This window comes from Phalacrocorax aristotelis, chromosome 5, assembly GCF_949628215.1.
Source record: "Phalacrocorax aristotelis chromosome 5, bGulAri2.1, whole genome shotgun sequence".
NCBI lineage: Eukaryota > Metazoa > Chordata > Aves > Suliformes > Phalacrocoracidae > Phalacrocorax > Phalacrocorax aristotelis.
In genome coordinates, this window is record NC_134280.1 from 13,831,462 (window position 1) to 13,850,806 (window position 19,345).

The following is a 19,345-nucleotide window of genomic DNA, read 5'->3' on the forward strand; positions in this document are numbered from 1 at the left end:
AAGAATGTCTATAGGATGAAACGGTGGTCCCTGTAATATTAATAGAAAACTTCTCAATTTGATGGGGTCAGAATTCCACTTCTAGTAGAGCCATATAATTATTTTAATGAAGTCAGTCGACATATTCTAGATATACATTAGTATTACTCAGATCTGAGTATGAGCCATGGCCTTCAAGTCTACAAATCTTTTTAATACAATAGTTAGCTGCGAGAGGACCTAAGTTTTAGAAGCTGTTGTAAATAGGTGATTTTGAAGGGGAATAGAGGAGAACCTTCAAGATATCTTTTGGATATAAAATAACGTTTGGGTTATTAACAATGCAGTTTGAGTAGCTGTATGCAATACTTTTGGACTCCTATAACAGTTAGCTAGTGGGTTTGTATTATCGTACTTAATATGTCAACTTATGAGTTGAATATAAGGTCTGAAATAATAAAATTGCTTGGACTTTAAGAATGGAGTTCCTCAATGCATGCTGGGGCACAGTTGTACAAAAACCCTGGAAACCTAGTACCAGCCCTGAACATAACTGTCCTTGTGTTTATAGCTCATTAACAGTCACTGCTTTCTTTTATGGTGCTAACAGTTGAAAAAGATCCGCTCCTTGCTTTTGGCTGGAGCTGCAGAATATGATAACTTCTTCCAACACTTAAGACTTTTGGATGGAGCATTTAAATTATCTGCTAAAGACCTGCGGTCTCAAGTAGTACGAGAGGCTTGTATCACGTTGGGGTAAGTTTAGTTTCTAAACGTGCTTAAAATGTGGTGTAGAAAAAGGGAACAGAGACGTTAGTTAAAACATATCTAGAATGTAACTCATGCTGCTAATACTACGTAGTGTAGGTAGAACATGATTTTGCTACAGCTGTTTAAAACCACGTCTATGTAGGCCACTAACTGTAGTTGGGCCAAACTGTTCTTGTGTTTTAAACGATGCTAATTTGAGATATGCTGAATGAATGAGCAAGCTGTGCTTCCATGCACCAAGAGGGGAAGGATTGAACAATAATGCTGAAGATGTGTATGCTTTGTTCTGGTTCAGAATGAATTAGTTTTCATTTTTATGGTTTATTCTTTGTGAGATGTTTCAAGAAAAAGGGTGCTGAAGTGTTTCTAGCAGCTTTTTTTAAAAATTTGTGCATATTAGGCAAAATAGGCAGTTTCAGAGAAACTAATACAAACAACTTCAGAAAAATACATTCTTTCAGCAGGATCCCATCTGATAGTAAATTTTCAGCTGTGCTAGTTACTTTATGCTGACCTTACTGTTTCTCAGAGTTCAGATGAATACAGAATACAAGTCCTGAAATAAAAGTAAACAAATTTTTTTTGTTGAAACGTGGTGTTCTCTCTCTCCTTTGGAGTCGGAGAGGAGGTGACAGTTGGGAAGAGTGAGATGTCAGACATGCTTACGTCATATGTTCTGTAGGAGTCTGAATGGCTTAAACCTCAGCACAATTGCTATCATGACTTCGTTCTGTTTTTCAGACATTTGTCATCGGTTCTGGGAAACAAGTTTGACCACGGGGCAGAAGCCATCATGCCAACTATTTTTAATCTAATTCCGAATAGTGCCAAAGTCATGGCCACTTCTGGTGTCGTAGCAGTTAGATTAATCATTCGAGTAAGTAAAGATCAAAAGAGAACAAAATGTTATCACTTCCAAATACAGTGGTGTTTCTGAAAAAATATGGCTGTTACTGCAATGAAAATTAGATTAAGTGCCTAATCTAGTTTTCTGATTGTGCTGGGCTTGGCTGCATCAGATGTCATGCAGCCTTGTCTAAATGATGATAGTTAAGCCCTGCCAAAACAGTAGGAAAAATGTTTCTTTGCAGAGTAATAGATTTCCATCCGTCTAAGAGCTGAGCAAACTTTTTTCTTTGAATGGGTGTTAAACCTGCCTTGCAGGATAGACTCCTTCTCTTAATTATGCTCTGAAACTCCTCACAGCCAGTGCATATTTCCTAAAACCATTGGGTCACAGAGGTGACTTCTGCCTAGTGATTCAGTGGGGAAGCTGTAGATAGCCTGATATCTCTCAGGTTGTCGCCACTGATGGTTTTAGATCCTCCTGTAGTGAATTCAGCTCTTTGACTCATGGAGCCTGACTCTATAGAAGAAAATAAAATACCTGTTAAGGATATTGTAACAGATAAAATATGAAATATTTTAATAATAAAAATACCTGTCCATATCTGTTAGTGTTCCTTTATTTAGCAATTCTATTTTAAATAATTGAATTAAAATAAATATCTACAAACTGGGCTCAGGTGGCTGAAGGAGATGGCCTTTCATTCCATGGAACTGTGATATAAAGATTTCTTCCCGGTTTTGTTGTTTGTTTTCTTCTAGCATACGCACATCCCTCGATTAATACCCATCATAACCAGTAATTGTACCTCCAAGTCTGTTGCAGTGAGAAGGTGAGCATTTAGTTTGAATTTATTCTCTTTTTTACCAGTAAATAGGTTCCCATGTGCTTTGTGATAACATTCATGTATTTGTTTTTATTGGTGAAAAGCGTTGAGATACATGCTTACCAAATTATGCAACTCATTCTCCCCCATGAATTGGGATCAATTTCAAAGTCCACTATCCTGTGTAAGCCACACTGCAGAGAAGAAAAGGCACTTTTCCTCAAAGAAGAATGTTGTTTAAACTAATCTTTGTGCTTATGTGTCATTATAATAACGCCATATTATTTTGGCTTCTTTATGGACGTATTCCTGTTCCCCACTACTAGCCATTACAGTGACATATTTTCTTTGAGCCACTCAGCAGAAATAGCGTTCTGTGATGTCACCTGGAAGTTGGACTGGATGTGCTGATGGTCCTCTGTGCGCTTAAAATCAGGGTGGTTAATGAATTCCCAGAGTGCTTCATAACAAAGGGTGGCTGTTGTTCAGAGGCAGGTATGGCAAAGTCAACGTGCCTCTGTTAACTCAGAGAACTCAGCATTTCTTCTTTCTTCTCTCAGGCGCTGCTTTGAATTTTTAGACTTGCTGTTACAGGAATGGCAAACACACTCCCTAGAAAGGTAAGCTCTGAAAAAAAGGTGGGTTAATTCTCTCCTACTTGTCTGGGGAGGTTAATTCTGGAGAAAGGATGATCTAAGAGGTGAGATTATATCAGGTAGCTCTAATAGAGATATTTTTGCCACAGAAAAAGCACATACGTATGTGCACACACACCGTTCATCCCTGTAGTAGTTCTGGCAGTCAGAATTTGATAAGTCTGTCTCCTATGCCAACCCTGGAAAACCTGGCTGAGTGAATCCCTGAACTTGATAGGGTGCTTTTTTGTTTGGTTGGTTTTAAAAAAAATTTTGTACTTTGCACCCTGAAGTGACATGCTGAGGGGAAGGCTACTAGACATCTATCAGGAGCTTCTGAGGCTTCTGCAGTACTTCACACTAACAAGCAGTGAAAGTAATTGTGGGAAAAGAGACTGGGATGCAATTTCCTTTGCCCTAGACTACCCAGGCAGTTTCAATAGATGACGGAAGAAGCTGACCTGTGAAGAATGCTGCTTGCATTTTCCTAGTCACCAATGTGGGTGAAATAAAACTGACTTGCAAGAGTAAATAAATAAAGGCTCCAAAGGATCTTACATGGAAAAAGGAGGATGGGATGAACTCTTTTTGTTCTTAGAGACCAAGGCAGAATGAAATTAGTCATTTGTTTAGAAGTGTGGCACATCTTTCTGGACTGCTGGATGATGTTTTCCTTCTTATTTCAGACACATATCAGTGTTAGCTGAAACGATAAAGAAGGGAATTCATGATGCAGACTCTGAAGCCAGGATAGAGGCAAGAAAGTAAGTGAAAGCTGTTGTGGATGTCTTTTCTTCCTCCCCTTCTTTCCCCCTATTGTGCTGTGAGTCAATGGTGTTGCATGATGGAGACTGAAGCCCAGACAAGTTATGTTCTCCTGGCAGGTGATGCCAGCTTTCCCTTGGCTTCAATGAGAGTGTGTACTTCAGCAGGAGAGGTCATACAAGATGATGACATAGGGCTGAGTTATATATGTATCGCATCTTCTAATGGTGCTTGTTTCACTTTGTTCTTGTAATATTTTATCTGTCTGAGCAAGTAAAATGCTTACCTGAGTTGTTCAAGAGTCTAGAGTCGAGAATAGTAACCTTGTCTGTCTTTTTGATGTTTAAGTTGCTTGAAGTTAGCTGAGATTTCTTCTGTTTAGTACAAAAATACTGTTATCTCTAAATATATTTTTTTCTTTTCTTTTCTTTTTGGCCTGTATGCGAGACGGGGTTATTTCATACTCTCAAAAGAAAAGTCCTTGTGCTAGTACACTGCTAAACAGTATTTCAGTGTCATAAAATATTTCCTTAATTCAGGATACCATCTTAGTGTGTATCTATAGGAAGCTTCAATATTTGCAATTAATTTTCTTCTGTTGAAGATCTTTTGCATTTCCATTAATATATATGTACTTCCGGTAGTGTGCCGATATTCTAGGATCGTGCTCTTCTGAACAGAACACTACAGGAACATTTTTCTTCAGAAAGAGGATGATGTAAAATATGAAATCAATGAACAATAAATTTTATTAATCTAAATGCTGTGTTATAAGCAGAGGTGTTTCACAGTAGGACTGTTTAAATCCTTTTGAAAGGCAACGTGTCCATCACTGAAAAATACAGTAGGCACTGAGACTTCACAGCAGGTGACTAGTTAAGCTGAATAGAGAGCAAGGAGAATGGCTGAGACTTCAGAGAGCATGGTTAATTCTCTCTTCACGTGTTTCTTAGTTAACAGCGGGGCTGATTGGAAGGCAGAAATTTGTTTCCTTGTAGTGATGTGAGAATGCATGTGGCTTCTCTGAGGACTGGCTGTCACACACACAAACAATCCTTGATTCATTTGAGCTGACAATCTTACTCTTAAACTGCCCCTTAGTTCCCCCTGAAAAGTGCTTAGAGTCTTCATCTCCTTTGTGATGAGAGTAAATGGTGTTTAGCCATCAGCCAGGAGAGCTGGACCAGAGAGCAGTTCTTCCCTTAAAATGCTCTTTTATTTTCAGCATGGCACTGATTGGAAGGCTATAGGAGCATCTCTTTCCTTTTCCTTGTTATTTCTTCCCCAAAAGACAGTCAACAGCCTCAACTCAGTACAGAATATTTGTCTCTGCAGCATTGTAGAAGAGCTGTTTGTTAAACTTAAGGAAGAAACCAAAACCAGCTGGTGCTTTCCTGAATCAGGCCCATGCATATGTGTTCTGCTTTTAGCATGTTTTTGAAGTAGCTATTGAGCACCCAGTTCCAAACTAGTATTAGTCTAGTGGGTCTACAGTATCCTGTGTATGGTAAATGGCTGGAGAGATGAGGGTTTCTTGTGAAATAAAGCTTTTTTGACTACTTGTGTTTTTACAGTGCACCAAATGATGCATTCCTCTTCTTATTTTCATTTGGTTTGTCTTCTGTGTGGCTGTTTGAGCAACAGAATGGGTTGAAGGAAGTGATAGGTCTTAAATATATCATGGGGCAGTAGATGGCTGAAATGACGGGGCTAATGAGCCTACTAATGCTGGTAGTGAAAAAGGCTCTGACTGTACCTGTGCTCCACTCCCCCCTAAAACACAAAAAGAAAATGTTCACAGTATTCTGCCTTGCTTCCAGGTGTTACTGGGGTTTCCACAGTCACTTCAGCAGAGAGGCAGAGCATTTGTACCACACCTTGGAGTCTTCCTACCAGAAGGCGCTGCAGTCACATTTGAAGAACTCTGACAGCATTGTGTCCTTGCCACAGTCAGATCGCTCCTCCTCCAGCTCCCAGGAGAGTCTCAAGTAAGTGCTTTGATGTCACTGCCTCTCAGTTTAAACAACTGCAGATAGCTCCATTGAATTGGAGGGAGCCATCACATTGCTTTGTCTCATGCGGTCATCGTTTGGCCTCAATGCTTAGTTACTCCAAAATTTTCTTTTTAGCTAACATTTTATTAAAACAAAAAGCCAGCAAAAAAACTATTACTGGCTTTAAAAAAAATTATCTTGGCTCCATAAATAATCCTCAAGGAAGCTTTTTGTGCTCATCAGATACTGTTAGTCATTCCTTCCAGGTGTGCTTGAAACAATGCTTGAATTGAAATTCTAGGTTTAGCATTAATCCTAGAGATGTAAGTCTGCCTCTTTCCATATAAGAGATAAAAATTGATTAATCTAAATTTGAGTTGTAACTGCAAAATCAATATGTAACTCTTCTGTTGAATGTGTGTATTTTAGCTTCTCTTAGTGAGTCAACTTAAGCTCCAATTTAAGTCTGCAATTTAAGTGTTAGACCTATGAAAACTAGCCATAAGTTATTGGTGTAAATTTTTAAATCTACAAAAAGTGTTCTTAAACATCTGTTCTAGCACAAATAATATGGATAGTAATTTTTTTAGTGCTTTTGTAAAGAATTTCATGGTGGTGCTGTATTTAGTCTTAAACAATATGCTTTGTTTAGTCTATTCCTGTATATAAATAACTTCCTATTAGCTCACTTGTGTACTGAGGAAACAGAGCAGCACTGTTACTGATGACTATGAAATACCAGTTTTGTTTTAATAAGTATTTATATTAACTTGTAGCCGTCCATTGTCTGCTAAAAGAAGTCCAACTGGAAGTACTACATCTCGAGGTGAGAACAGGAGCTGAAAAATGCACGCAAGTGTTGCTAAGGAAGTGTGATAAATCCGAATGAGAATTTCAGGCACTATAATATGCAAAGAACAACTCTGATCACTGTTTACTGCTCCTTAAAATGGCAGCTTATGTAAAACTTTTAATTAGTTTTGGGTTGTACACCACATTTTGTCCGTTAAATGCTGATATAATGATGCATTTCAAAGTTAGTAAAGCTGTCATTGCTTGCACCTGAAGGGAAGGCTAAAAAGCCTTGAAAATTGTAGCCCAGGTATGTTTAGCTGTTCAATAGCTAGAATAAACTACTACTGATGTTAAGACATACAGCTACATAGTCTAATGGTGCATTCAGCTTTACAATTTTCTGTCTTTTATTTTCTGTGGTTTCAGCACTTACTGGAGGCATCGTCTGCACACAAGTCCTACAGTGTTAAATTCCATCTTGTTGCTAATCTGTTTTTACTGTTAGATGGAATTTTTAGGTGCAGCTTTCCTGTCCTAAGTAAATACATAGAATAATCTAAATAGTAAATTTTAATACAGAATACAACAGACAAAACTTTGTTGGTAGAAGATAAACTGCCTTCTACACCTGACCAAGATTGGGTTCTGGCTGGTTTGTGTATAACTTCACCCTACTGAGACCTTTGATTCAAGGAGATATTGGTGCGGAACCTACTTGATTGTGCACACAAATGCATGTTTGCTTGCAGCTGAATAGACAAGCTTCATGCTTAAGAGGGTAAGCATCAACAGGTGATGGGAGCAGCAGTCCTCATGAGAAGATGAGGTGTTGGGAAGGAAGTTAGTAGAACCTGGACTGAAGGACCTGCAGGTCTGTTTTGGCCAGCAATTCACAGGCTGGTGATGGGTACTGTGCTTGCAATTTCCCATCTAGGTTCTGTTCGAAATGTCTTTATTACTGGCCTGGCAGCCTTTTTGATCTCCGCATTTAGTTAAGTGGCTGATAGAGTTCTTAGAGGTAGCATCAGGTCTGCATTGACATATCTTTGCAGGCAGTGTGGGGAAGCCCACATTGCCCTGATAAAGCATTCTTAGTTGAGGTATTTCAGTGCCAGTAGGGAGCTTTAAAAACAGTACATTAAACTGCTTGTCAGGCTCTTTGAAGCACACAGCTCAAAAAATTAATCTTCTTTCTTCTGGATCTCCCACTCCCATCTGCAGCATCTACAGTAAGTACAAAATCTGTGTCAACACCAGGATCTCTGCAGCGATCCCGCAGTGACGTCGATGTGAATGCAGCAGCTAGTGCCAAGTCAAAAGTGACGTCTTCTGGAGCATCCACCCCCTTCAGTTCTGCTGCAGCCTTGCCCCCAGGCTCATACGCATCACTAGGTAAATCTACATGTTCTTCTACTCTTGCAGTTAGCTTTCTTACTATCAGAAAGTGCCTCATAGTTTTATTTTGATATTAAACTCTAAGTAGAAGAACATATCTCTGAGGTAGTTACCAACTCTCCAGGATCAGTGTGCAATCTCTTGCCCTTTGGGATTAAGGAAAAAATTTTGCGACAGAACTGACTTGAAGCAACTTCTTAGGTTTTGAATTGTTTAATAGTCTGCGTCTCACTCTTCTTTCTGGGGAAAAGCGATCTTATTCCAATTCTGGGACGTTGCTGAGGAAAATACTTAATGCTCAATTCCTTTTGACATTTCCCCTATCTCTTTCCCTTCTCTTCTTTCCCTCCTTTCCTGAAACTGGTTTGCCATTAATGGTTTATGCTTTGAATAATATACTGTAGTTGAGTTTGATCGCTTTCTGTTTTATGAAAGAGAGAGATGTAGAAGCAAAGAGGAGAAGTTGGCCTTTGCATTTTGCCACACAGGATACAAGTGTCTGTTCCTTATGCTGACTCTTTTCGGATTATAGCCACATGTCACGTTTTTCTCTCAAAGCATCGTATAGCCCTTTCAGGTGCCCCAGGGTTTCTTACAACAAAATTTGCATTTGATCTTTCTTTCCTGGAGATTCTGTTGAAGGAAGCGTGGAGGAGGAAATACAAGGTGGTGATTGACACCATATTTGCAGAGCTTCAACTCAGTTATGACCAGAGCTGTTCATCTGAGATAGTTTTCATTCTGCTCATTTCATGCTAATCTAATTCCAGACTTTTCATCAATTTACCTTTACAATAGGAGGAAAAATCAGAAATTGGTGCTCTTGACTTAAGCTGTGCAGATTGTCTTCACTGAATCAGTTGAAAAGGTGCTTCCCCTTACTATAAGGGAATTGGTCTTTAGTCTGATAAAATAGGCTTGGTGAATTGTATAGGGATGGTTTCTACGGATTCTTTTTGTAGACAGGTTTCTTTTGTATCTGAAATATTTTACCTTGGCTTAGAAGTGTTGGTTGTATTTGACTGAGGACTTGAATTCTTATTCTGATTTAAATTGTTCATACTTGGCTCAAGATTTAGAAACATTGCAGAGAAAACTTAACACAGAATATGAAGCTGATTGTGTAATAGCATGCTTTCAAGCTTACATATGCAACCATTTTTCAGTCATGCTGCATATGGGCTTCAGTGGCAAAACTGCTTTCAAATAATCCTATGTCAGGAGGAAGAACAGAAGAGGGGGGAAGTATCTGCTAAAGTTGGCTTTGTCCTTGAAGCTGAGAGACTGAATGCAATGTTAGTCTTGCTTTTAAAACAGACTGTAGGAGAAAAGCAGCAAATGCACTTTAAGTGATGCAAACATGGCTGCTCCTAAAGGAGCCTGCTTCGAGTAGTAGGGACATTTGCCACCTGCACATTCCTATGAGAGAAATGGTGAGGCAGACAAAGAAAATGGCGTTTGGCAAAGGTTGGTGGTTGCAGGAGGGGAAAACCTGCAAGCATGTCCTTGAGATATATCAAGCTTTGATTTGCTGCTCAGTCAAACCTTTTAAATTTCTTTAATTGTGTTAATTTTTTTGCATATTTCTGTAGCAAATATGTAGTGCCCGCTTCTGTTGATGTTACTAATTTTCCCTATTAACCCTTTCCTTATTTTTTTTAATTTGCCTAAAGATGGTACTACCAGTAAAACTGAGGGTAAGCAGTCTCTCTGTGTAACTGAGGTGTGTCCACAGTTGTACCACCCTACCTGGTCTCTGTTCTCAAAGTGTTATCTGGTTCTCATCCATGTTCACTGGTGACCTGCATGAAGTGTTGCATGGTTGTCCTGCTCATTTTGATGCCATGGGGTATTCTTCACTTTCTCCTCAAGCTCTTCCCCACTAGTAGGTACTAGTCTGTTTTTATGACTTGACTTCTGATCACAAAGCTCTATTGTGGGTCTCTGTATTTAAAGCACTGCATTTGGTTGAAGGTGACATGTGCACAGATAAAAAAGCAAAACAAAACAAAAAAACCTCTAAAAGCCAACACAGGGCTTGTGTTTTCTTGCTCCATGATGTGTAAAGTTTTGCTGTTTTTCCATCCAAAGCTCAGGTCACAACTGCCAAATGCTTTTGGGAAGAGGCTGGGCAGTGAGAGAATTGAATGAGATGATCACATGGCAGAAAAATGAGGACAGTAAACAATGATCTCTAGGGAAGGAATATTTAGTCAACCTCTTTAAACCTGAGCGCTCTCTTTTCTAAGCGAGATGGCTTACATCTAAGATAGTTGGAGGAAAGGCTTTTTTCAAGAACACTGAGCCTGCTAGTTTGGGAGGGCTCCCAGTCTGGTTCTCTGGCTCATTGTCAAAGCTTGTTCTTTATTCCTTTCAAGAAAAAAAGATCACTGGGAAATCTGTGTTTCTGAGGTAGACAGGAGTTGAAAACAAGAATGCCTTCTACACAAAATGAAGTCACCGCACTCCCCAACAAACCCATTTTTTCCTGATAGAAGTCTCTTTTCAAGGGATCTATTACTGTCTTGTGGGACTGTGCTCGTATCCTTGGTGGCTGCTTGTATTTGGATGTGGTGTTCTCAGAAGTGCCACTATGTCGTTGTGACATGTGTGGTGTTTTCCTTACTATTATTGATGCATTGATTTATTACTTAGAGGGAAAGGTCTCTACTGTTTTTGGAACTGGTATTTAGCGTTAGTGTTGAGACATAAACGGGCTCTGCATCATGGGCAAGTTTTTGTGCTTTGATCTGTCAGTGATAAGGAATATGAAGTTGGCCTAAACACCTGTATTATTAAATTAACGGCAGATTAGATGGAAGTTCCAGATTGTTGTAATTCTGAGCTTTTTTTTTTTATTCATTGACCCTTCTTTTTCTCCTCTTCCCCCACTTCTCAAACTTTTAATATTTTGAGCCTAACTATGAAATGTTGGAAGTTTAATGTTAATTTATGAAATATCCTAAGCAGGTCCCAATCCTCTCCTAGGCTGTAGTAATGTTTGTGGAGGCCTGTTCCAGCAGCTTCCCTCTGGAATACCTTTATTTTTAGTTTATTAAATGTTTTATTGTCATCATACAAAAGGGTGGGGTTTTTGTTTGATTATTATTTTTTTCTTCTTTTCAATTCAGTTACATTGGAAGCAGATTGGATTTGGTAAAAACCTGTAACAGAATCCAGCAAGTCGCTTAGAGGGGAAAGATGAACTTTCAGAAATGGAGTTTGCCATCCCCCTCGTGTTAAATACCAGATCCCGACTCTCCCTTTTGCTCTAAGAGTCTCTCTTCTGGGGGGAGTGAGGATCGGGGAGGATTATAACAACATGGCACACTACAGCCAGAGCACTTGAAGGATGAGTTTAATCACTGTTTGAAACTCTTCATCTTTATTTTCCTTTGTTGAGACAGCTAAGGGAAAACCAGCCTTTGTTCAGGATTTGGTGTATCCTATGGATGAGGGCTGAGAAAGGTCTTCTGCCAACTCTCTGATCTTGCAGAGTTTGCCAGGAACAACATGGAAGGCAAAACTTCATATTCTTGACATAAATGTGAAAATTAAGGGGGTGGGGGAAGAGAAAAACATCCCCATGCTCTTGAAATACCTGTGTGTGCAAGAGACACTCTTTGAACATAAAGCAGAAATTCCACCCACACCTGTGCCCCTGGTTTGTGGGGGGATTTTTGGTTTTCTCTTTTTTTTTTTTTTTTTTTTTTTTCAGGTCACCAGTAAGTAACTTAAGAACAAATCCCTGTGGGGTTTTTTTGTGTGGTTCAGCTTGACGTTAAATCTGGTCTGGCTCCCATCATGGCTTTCTGTAGCTACAGTGTGCAGTGTGAAAGTTCTGCACCTTCCCCTCAGCTGGGAGCCAGCATTGTGTGAACTTGGCAGTTCCCATCTGCTCTGCCCTCAGTTCTCCTCAGTGTTTTGTTTTTGAGCCAGACATCTCAAAAGAGGAGCAAGATAGAGTGGTTTATGCCAGTGGCAAGAATACAAGTTATGAGCTAAGTATCAGTCCTTTGGTTTTAAATATCATCCCAATTGACAAGTGCAGTTGAAATGTACTTCCTTATGGAAAGGTGGCGTGAGTCTGTATAACGCTTAAATCTGTGCAGGTCTTCTGCTGCCTCTGTGCTGTGAGGCTGTGTCTTCATGCAGTGCACAGTCATGTCTTGATTGCCCAGACCCTTCATGTATGGGTATCTCCTGAACTTCATTAAGAGCTTTGCAGGCAGAACACATGTAAGATCTAAACCTTTATAGTCTTGATCTGGACTATACAGCTAGTGCTATGCAAATAGGAGTTGTGTGCCCTAAATCCAGGTTTGTTATACCTGATTAAAAGGAGACATTCAAAAAGTTTCTGCTTGTTTTATCATGAGATGGCTTTTCAAGAAGTATTTAAAAAAGGTGGATATGCTGAGTTTTAGCATAGAATAGTGGTTCAGAGCATTTTTGTTATCTGGCTGCCTTTTTTCAAAGTGAGTGTAAAAGACTAGCCCTTCAGACAAACCTTTCCCAAAAGGGGGAAGCACAAATGCCGGTCTGTCCCAAAACTGGCAAGTTTAAAACAAAATCAGCAGTTTCCAGAGTCAGTGGCACAATTTTTAATAGCTTTTATTCTTCACCAGAAAGGAAATAAACACTGGTTTATTATAGTTTTCAGATAGCAGACCACGCTTTTTGAGCCTAAGTTCAGTTGGGCATCTTGATTCTTACCAAAGGCTTTGGGAGTAACACGGGGTTTATGAAATCACCATTGCTGTTTTCTTCTCTGCCTTAAAGCTCTTCTTTGACCTTAAGGGCAAGTAATGATTCAAAAGTTTGACTGAACATGGTATCTTAAATGGAAATGCACAGGCGGTAGGCTTCTTTGTTCTCTTGGTCCATCCCTTTTCAAGTGCTGACTTGCTTTGCCTGTGCTTGTTGGTGTAAGGCAAAGTGGTGCCACCATTGTTCTTTCAGCCCTCTGCTTTGGAGGGAGTTCTTGTGCAAAACCCAGAGGCACCATATGCTGATGGTTTCCAGTAAGGGTTGATTCTTGGGGGAAATTATGGTGCAGAATGAGGTCTTACACTAGTATAATGTTGGACGCACAGAAACCATACCATGCTCATTGTAAAAAGTTGTTTACAGATTTATATGTAAAGCATGTTTTTAACTGATGTGTGCATGTCTCTCAGATGTCCATGTGTCATTTAGCAGTGACACAGCTAGGGGGGTCCTAGAGGCTCTTTCAGGAATGTTTTTGTCTAAGCGGGGAAAACCCAGTGCTGAGTAACCTAAATGCATTAACCTGATCCATGGAGAGACCGTTACTGTCCCAGTGCTTCCATATGTAATTTGTGTGGTTGTAGGTATGATTATTCACAGCATGGAACTGATTACACTTGTGGAGCTGTTATAGACAATTTCTAGACTATTTGAAAGCCATTTTCTTCAGTGTAATACATAGGCTGGATCTCACAAACCCTGTGTCTGTACTGAGCACTGGGGATGGAAACGCTGCAGGATCCTTCTGCATGAGCTCAGAACAGCGCTGCCGGATGAAGCCTCTTGTAATGCAAAAATGTTATCATAGAATCTTCTTTTTCTTGTTCCTTTTTAAAAACGAAACAAAACAACTTTCCTGGGTTTAGACATATGTTAGACATTTCAAGGTTGATTCTGATCCATTGATTGTTGTAAAAACTGACAGTAACTTGAAAAAAGTAAAACCAAACCCCCTAAACCCCCCCCCCCCAATGGTTTCTTAACAGAAAGCATTTACATGAAGTCTTTCAAAATACTTTCTGTACCAACAGCGGTGTGTCACATGTCAAATTTAGATCAAGGGCTTTTGTATGGAAATACTGTTTATGGTTTTTGGAAACTAGTTGGGACAGTCTTTATCTGTTCGTTTGCTGTGCTGCTGTTGTCAGGATGCAGTAATTCTTTTAAGAGGAGCTTAAAAATAATGGTTGTGAATTACAAATTGCTACATCTGCAGTTTGAGTTAGATATGGAAACAAACCCACTTGAAAGCAAAGAAGCTTTGGGAGGGGAGGTGTTTGCTTGAGTTTAACAAAAAAAAGTCTGAATAATGAAATTAGTTTTTCTGTCTGGGGTAGAATCATAGGGATAAAGCCACACATATTCCTATGTGCAAATAACTCTCAGATGAGAATGCAGACTTGTTTGCAGATGAAATCCTTAAGGGAATGTAGTAGACATGTTTGTATAGTATAGATGAACTTCTATATATACATTCTGTACTTGGTATTAAAATATATATTAAAAACCTTCAGATTTTGAAGCCAGACAAATGTTGGTTCATCTTACATTACTATAAAGGCAATAGGTTTTGGACATCATATCATAGCCTTTGAGTTTAAAAGTTGCGTATGTGTATGAAGATCAGTTAACATATGAAACATCCCAGATCCCTCTGCCAGTTTTCTACCTCATACAGATTGTTGAAAGCAATTTTGAGTTCCAACTGGTCATTTTTTGTTGTACATCTAAAAACTCGCATAGGAAGAACTTTGAATCTTAACTTTTTTCTTGAAGAGTAGCTTTGAGTTACTTATTTTGAATCATTTGTATACTGCAAGTAAGATTAATGTGTGAAAAAAATAAATACATAGTTTTTAAAGTTCAGAAAATAAAAAGCTTTGGAAAGTACGTTAACAGTTCATGCTTCAAGGAATACATATAACTGATATCAGATGGCAGTTTTTCCTTGTAACTGTGTGAAGAATTTGGCCTTGAATTTCTGAGGCATTTTTTCCCCCTCACGTTACTTTTTCCCATGGACTTTAAAAAAATAAAGTACTCCTAGGGTGGACTGTTACTGTGCTATCACAGTATTTGTACCATTACATCATTTTTGCCTCATGAATGTCTAGTTTTTGCTATTCCTGTTATCATCAGCACAGTGCAAGTTCAGTGCGGTGTTAGTCCAAACAGTCGTCAGCCTTTTTAGAAGCATGAAAAAAACAGTATCAGTGTTGGGACTGTTCATCTTGTGCCAGAGCAAATCTTCATCCCACATTGTTCTCTCTGACACCCAGTAGGCCAAAATCAGTATGCAAATCTACCAGTTCAAAAGGAAGCAGAATTTTGTTCCTGGGCATTCATGAATTCAGAAACGGATGAAGTTTGCAGGAGTGTTTCCACCAACTCTTAGGGGTTTCAAAATAGGACCGAGCTCCCTAATTCTAATCCTGCTGATAATCACGTTAGTTAACTTTGACCCTTTGGCTCCTTTTTCTTTCTTAAAGCCCCCAAAATCTGTGTCAGAAGTTCATCTTGGTTTCTCTTTATATATTATTTTAGGTTTTGTATTTCCTAAGGTGGGAGAGTCGCTTACTACATATTGTCCCAGTTTTCTCCTTGTCTTAGTCACTTGCTGTTAAAGAAAAAAAAATAAAAAAAAGATTTTGTAGATGCAGGAAGACCAGAAAATTGTGAGGATCTTAAAAAGTGGTCTGTGCATAAGAGGAGAGGATATCTGTCCCTTCTCACTCATTCTTGGCTTGTGTATGGGTCCAAGTGATGCCCTCACATCACTACATGCGTTTTCTAATATTGTCTGATACTGTGTGCAATGTTGAATTTCAGTTTGAGTTATATCATATCTCCTCCCCCGCCCCAGGAATTTCTGCAATGCCAAGGGTTTCTGTTGGTGTTTTGGAAGAATGTAAGTTAATTCCATTACTGGTTCCTAAGACTGGTCAGGTTTAACTTCTTGTCTTACTCTTTGGTACTCCTGCTGCCACCAGTGATGCCCTTCTGATGTGAGAAATGAAAGGAAACCTTGAGGCTTATGACAAGAGCATGAGGTTCTTCTGCTTCCACGTGTGCCTGCTTTGAAACCTGTGGTGGGGTTTGGGGTACGCACCCTGTGGCAAAGTTGCACAGTGGCTCTGCTCACCTGTGCGTAGGTGTGCATGTGCCAAACTTGGAAGGGGTGGGAATGGGCCAGCAAAGAGCTATAGAGCTGTCTCTGGTTTGTGTATCAGGCTGACCATTTGTAAGGGGGAGATAATGTCCTAGAGAAGAGAAGGTCTGCAGCCTTGCTGGTGGTAAGAAGACCGTAGCAGTTTCATGGCTGGACCCATATAGATGTGCCCAGAGCTTGTTTAGTTAATCCAGTGGTTAAAAAGTGATTTCTTTATATTTTCTGTTTTATGCTAATGATTTAATCTAGGTCTTGTCCACAGTGGGTTGTTTGATTGTAGATCTCTGTATCTTGCCTACCAAGCTATTTTAAAACTAGATGCTGGTGGAGAGGTCTGCAGTACAGCTGTCTTCTAGGCTTTTTCCTCTGCAAACAAGTCTAGGCTTTCTTCTTGAAATTAATCATCTCCTTGTCACTTTCTGTCTATCAGAAACTTGCAGATCATGTTATGAATAGTTTTGAGAGCTCAGAGAAGAACAGAGCTCTCAATGCGTTCAGCCTGGGCTGCTTGCCATTGTCTTGTCCTGCATGTGTACCTTATGTGAAGTGGTGGGGTGTTTGTTTGGTTGTGGTTTTTTGTTTGGTGGGAAGTGTATATCTCCCTGTTCATATTTCTCTGTATGCTTATGGTGGAGACAAAGGGCAGGAGATTAATATCTGTAACTGGTGGGTGCAGTTGTCTAGACTCTTCTCTTACCTGTTGTGGTTTTTTCCTTTTATTATTGTGCCTGAAACTTGAAGTCATCCTCTGAATGCAGGATAGCACTGGCATTAGTCCTGAGAAACAGCTTCAGATTTGGCTGAGAACTGAGTTGTTGAAAAGTGCTGAAGGAGGCTTTCTTTGTGTTGCTCTTAATTATAATTTCTTTCCCATTAACTAGAGACAGATAATTGAAGCTTAGCACACAGGAAAGAACATTCTGTAGGAAACAGCCCTGCCCCAGGAAGGGGATGAACTGATGACCCTGTAAGCTTTTCTAGCTCAAATTTCTGTGGCTTTTTCATGAGGAAAGGACAGAAAAAGGACCAAGAACACTTTGAGACTTTATATCTATTCTCTGCTTAAATAAAGAGCAGACACATAGAATCATTTTTCCACAATGTTGATTGTGTTAAATGGGACTCTCCATTACAAGTAAAGTTACACTAATCTTGCGATAAATATGAGGGATCTGTAAACAGCATGGAAAACTCAATGAGCCTGAAATAAAAGCGTAGTCAGGCTGCATCGACAGACTCTCGCAGGGGTGCATGCCCAGCCTGTGCGTGTCGAGCAGGATATAAAGCACCAAACTGCTAATTGGAAATCCCAGTGATGGCATTTGTGGGGGCATCTGTCACACCTGTCTCCAAAAGAGTGATCACCTTGTCAGAAAGTAATAATTTGATATAGGAAGCAGCATTTAGGAGACTGAAATTTTTGTTGTTGATCCTTTGTAAAGAAGCTACTGTAGAACAGAAGCAAAGGCTATAGAGAGGTAATATTTTTTTAATTAAACCGGCTGATAGCATTACAGAATACAATGAAGTGTTTGGACTTGGGGACCATGACTATTTCCACTCCCTGCCCTGTGTCTCAGCCAGTCTAATGAAAGATGTTGCCTCTCCCTGTAAAATTTTTCTTTTGTACCCTGGTTAATTGGGTGTATAACAACCCTGCAAGCATAGAACGGCATGGTAGACACTGCTTCTGCCTTTGGAAGAAACCTATTGACAGTCTGATTGTCTTTGCATTCCTCCAGGTCGGATTCGTACACGGAGACAGAGCTCTGGCAGTGCCACAAGCGTCACCTCAACACCTGCTGATACCCGAGGCCGCAGCCGGGCTAAAGTAGTTTCCCAGTCCCAGCGTAAGAAGTGTTTTATTTCTGGGGGTGCAGAATAAGTAGTTATTAATATGTTTCTCTTGAATTGTAGTAGCATCAGCTGAGGATTGGTTCACTTCTGCTAATAATGTTTAGACATGTAACAAAACAAATCCTCACTTGCCAGTGTATATTCTTGCTGACGAATAGGGCCCTAAATCTGAGTGCTTAGTTGCTGCCTTTTTTTACCAGTTATGCAGCAGAATTACATGTTGCTGTGATGTGTTACGACTAAATAACTTGCACTGGGTCCCACTGAGACACCCTCTGTGTCTGTAGCTGACTGCTGTCCTGGGTTCTTGCCCTGCCAAGCTTCTCCTGCTTATGTGACTGTATTTCTATATGTGTAACATGTGAGCTGTCTAAAGTTAAAGGGATTTGGCATCAATTTAAAATAGGGCTTTACCTATTTTGTGTAGATACGGGGGAGATGGTTCTGCTCTCTGATTCACATGACACATCTGCAGTCTCTGGCAAGGCATGGTTTTCTCCTAAGAGCCATAGAGATGGTGCTGCTGCATATTTGTTATGTGTATCTAAGAAGAATTTTGTCACTTAAATTTTAAAAGGAATTGGGGGGAGGGGGAAAGCCACTCATGTTTTGGGGACCTTTAAGCTTGTGGGTAAGAGGAGATGGGATTTGTTGAAAGACCTGTTTGTTCTGAGGACTTGTCTTGCTTTGTTACCCTATTTAAAAGCCCTTCTCTGTTCATTGCTTTGCTCTGTCATGCCGGAAGGATGGGGAAGCAGTTTATAGCATTGTTAGGCGGGGAGAGCTGAAGAGCGAAGTATTATATTCAGGATGGGGCCAAATGGAAATCTTTACATTGAGGTCATGAAAGAATTTGGGCTTTGGTACACTGATCTATATTGATTTCTTCAGTTTTGAACCTAAACCTGATCCAAAGCCAGAAATTACCTTTTCTTCTAAACTTAGTTTGGTGAAAAATGATCAGACCAGATGAGACAAGTCTCAGAAGTATTTAAAGAATAGTTGAGTATCCAAAGGTTTCAAAGATTATGGGCTTAATTTTTTATAGAATGTCTTATGAAGCTTTAGGATGGTCACATATGAACCTGCTCCCTTGGTCTAGTTTGCTGAGTTGCAATTCCAGCCTAGCCCAACCAGATGTGATCCTTATCCTTAAGCCGAACATTGCATGAACTAACTTATGAATTCAAATATAATACGGTCACAGGACAAAATTTTCCATGCCCACACAGTGGATAACCCTGTTGCAATTTTGAAGACTGGCCTGGGGTGTAATTTAGAGCAGAACTTGGGTCTCAGAGTGTTGGTTGGCATTTAGCTAGGAAGCTGATCAACCATGGGTAAATTGTTAGTTGCATCTGCACGTTAACTCACTGCATTCTGCAGGGACTTTAGAAGTGACATTTTGTGAATAAATCTGTGTGTATTATGTATAGCATAAGCCGCATGCTGAACGCTGTATTGTCTTGCTGTCTTTTAATCCACTTTTTGCCTGTCCTTTGGTCTGCCCTCATAATCAAGGATCCAGATCAGCTAATCCTG

The 19,345-nt window shown here is 39.8% G+C and overlaps 1 protein-coding gene across 1 annotated transcript in view; it reads left to right on the forward strand.

Moving 5' to 3' along the window:
* CLASP1 (cytoplasmic linker associated protein 1) overlaps positions 1-19,345 on the forward strand; it is a 188,866-nt gene that overhangs the window by 94,969 nt on the left and 74,552 nt on the right. Inside the window, exons 12-20 of the mRNA XM_075093052.1 lie at positions 590-735; positions 1,492-1,627; positions 2,359-2,429; positions 2,984-3,043; positions 3,745-3,822; positions 5,644-5,811; positions 6,594-6,643; positions 7,834-8,004; positions 17,689-17,796. Coding sequence (XP_074949153.1) covers positions 590-735; positions 1,492-1,627; positions 2,359-2,429; positions 2,984-3,043; positions 3,745-3,822; positions 5,644-5,811; positions 6,594-6,643; positions 7,834-8,004; positions 17,689-17,796 — 988 coding nt within the window. The remainder of the gene's footprint in view (positions 1-589; positions 736-1,491; positions 1,628-2,358; positions 2,430-2,983; positions 3,044-3,744; positions 3,823-5,643; positions 5,812-6,593; positions 6,644-7,833; positions 8,005-17,688; positions 17,797-19,345) is intronic.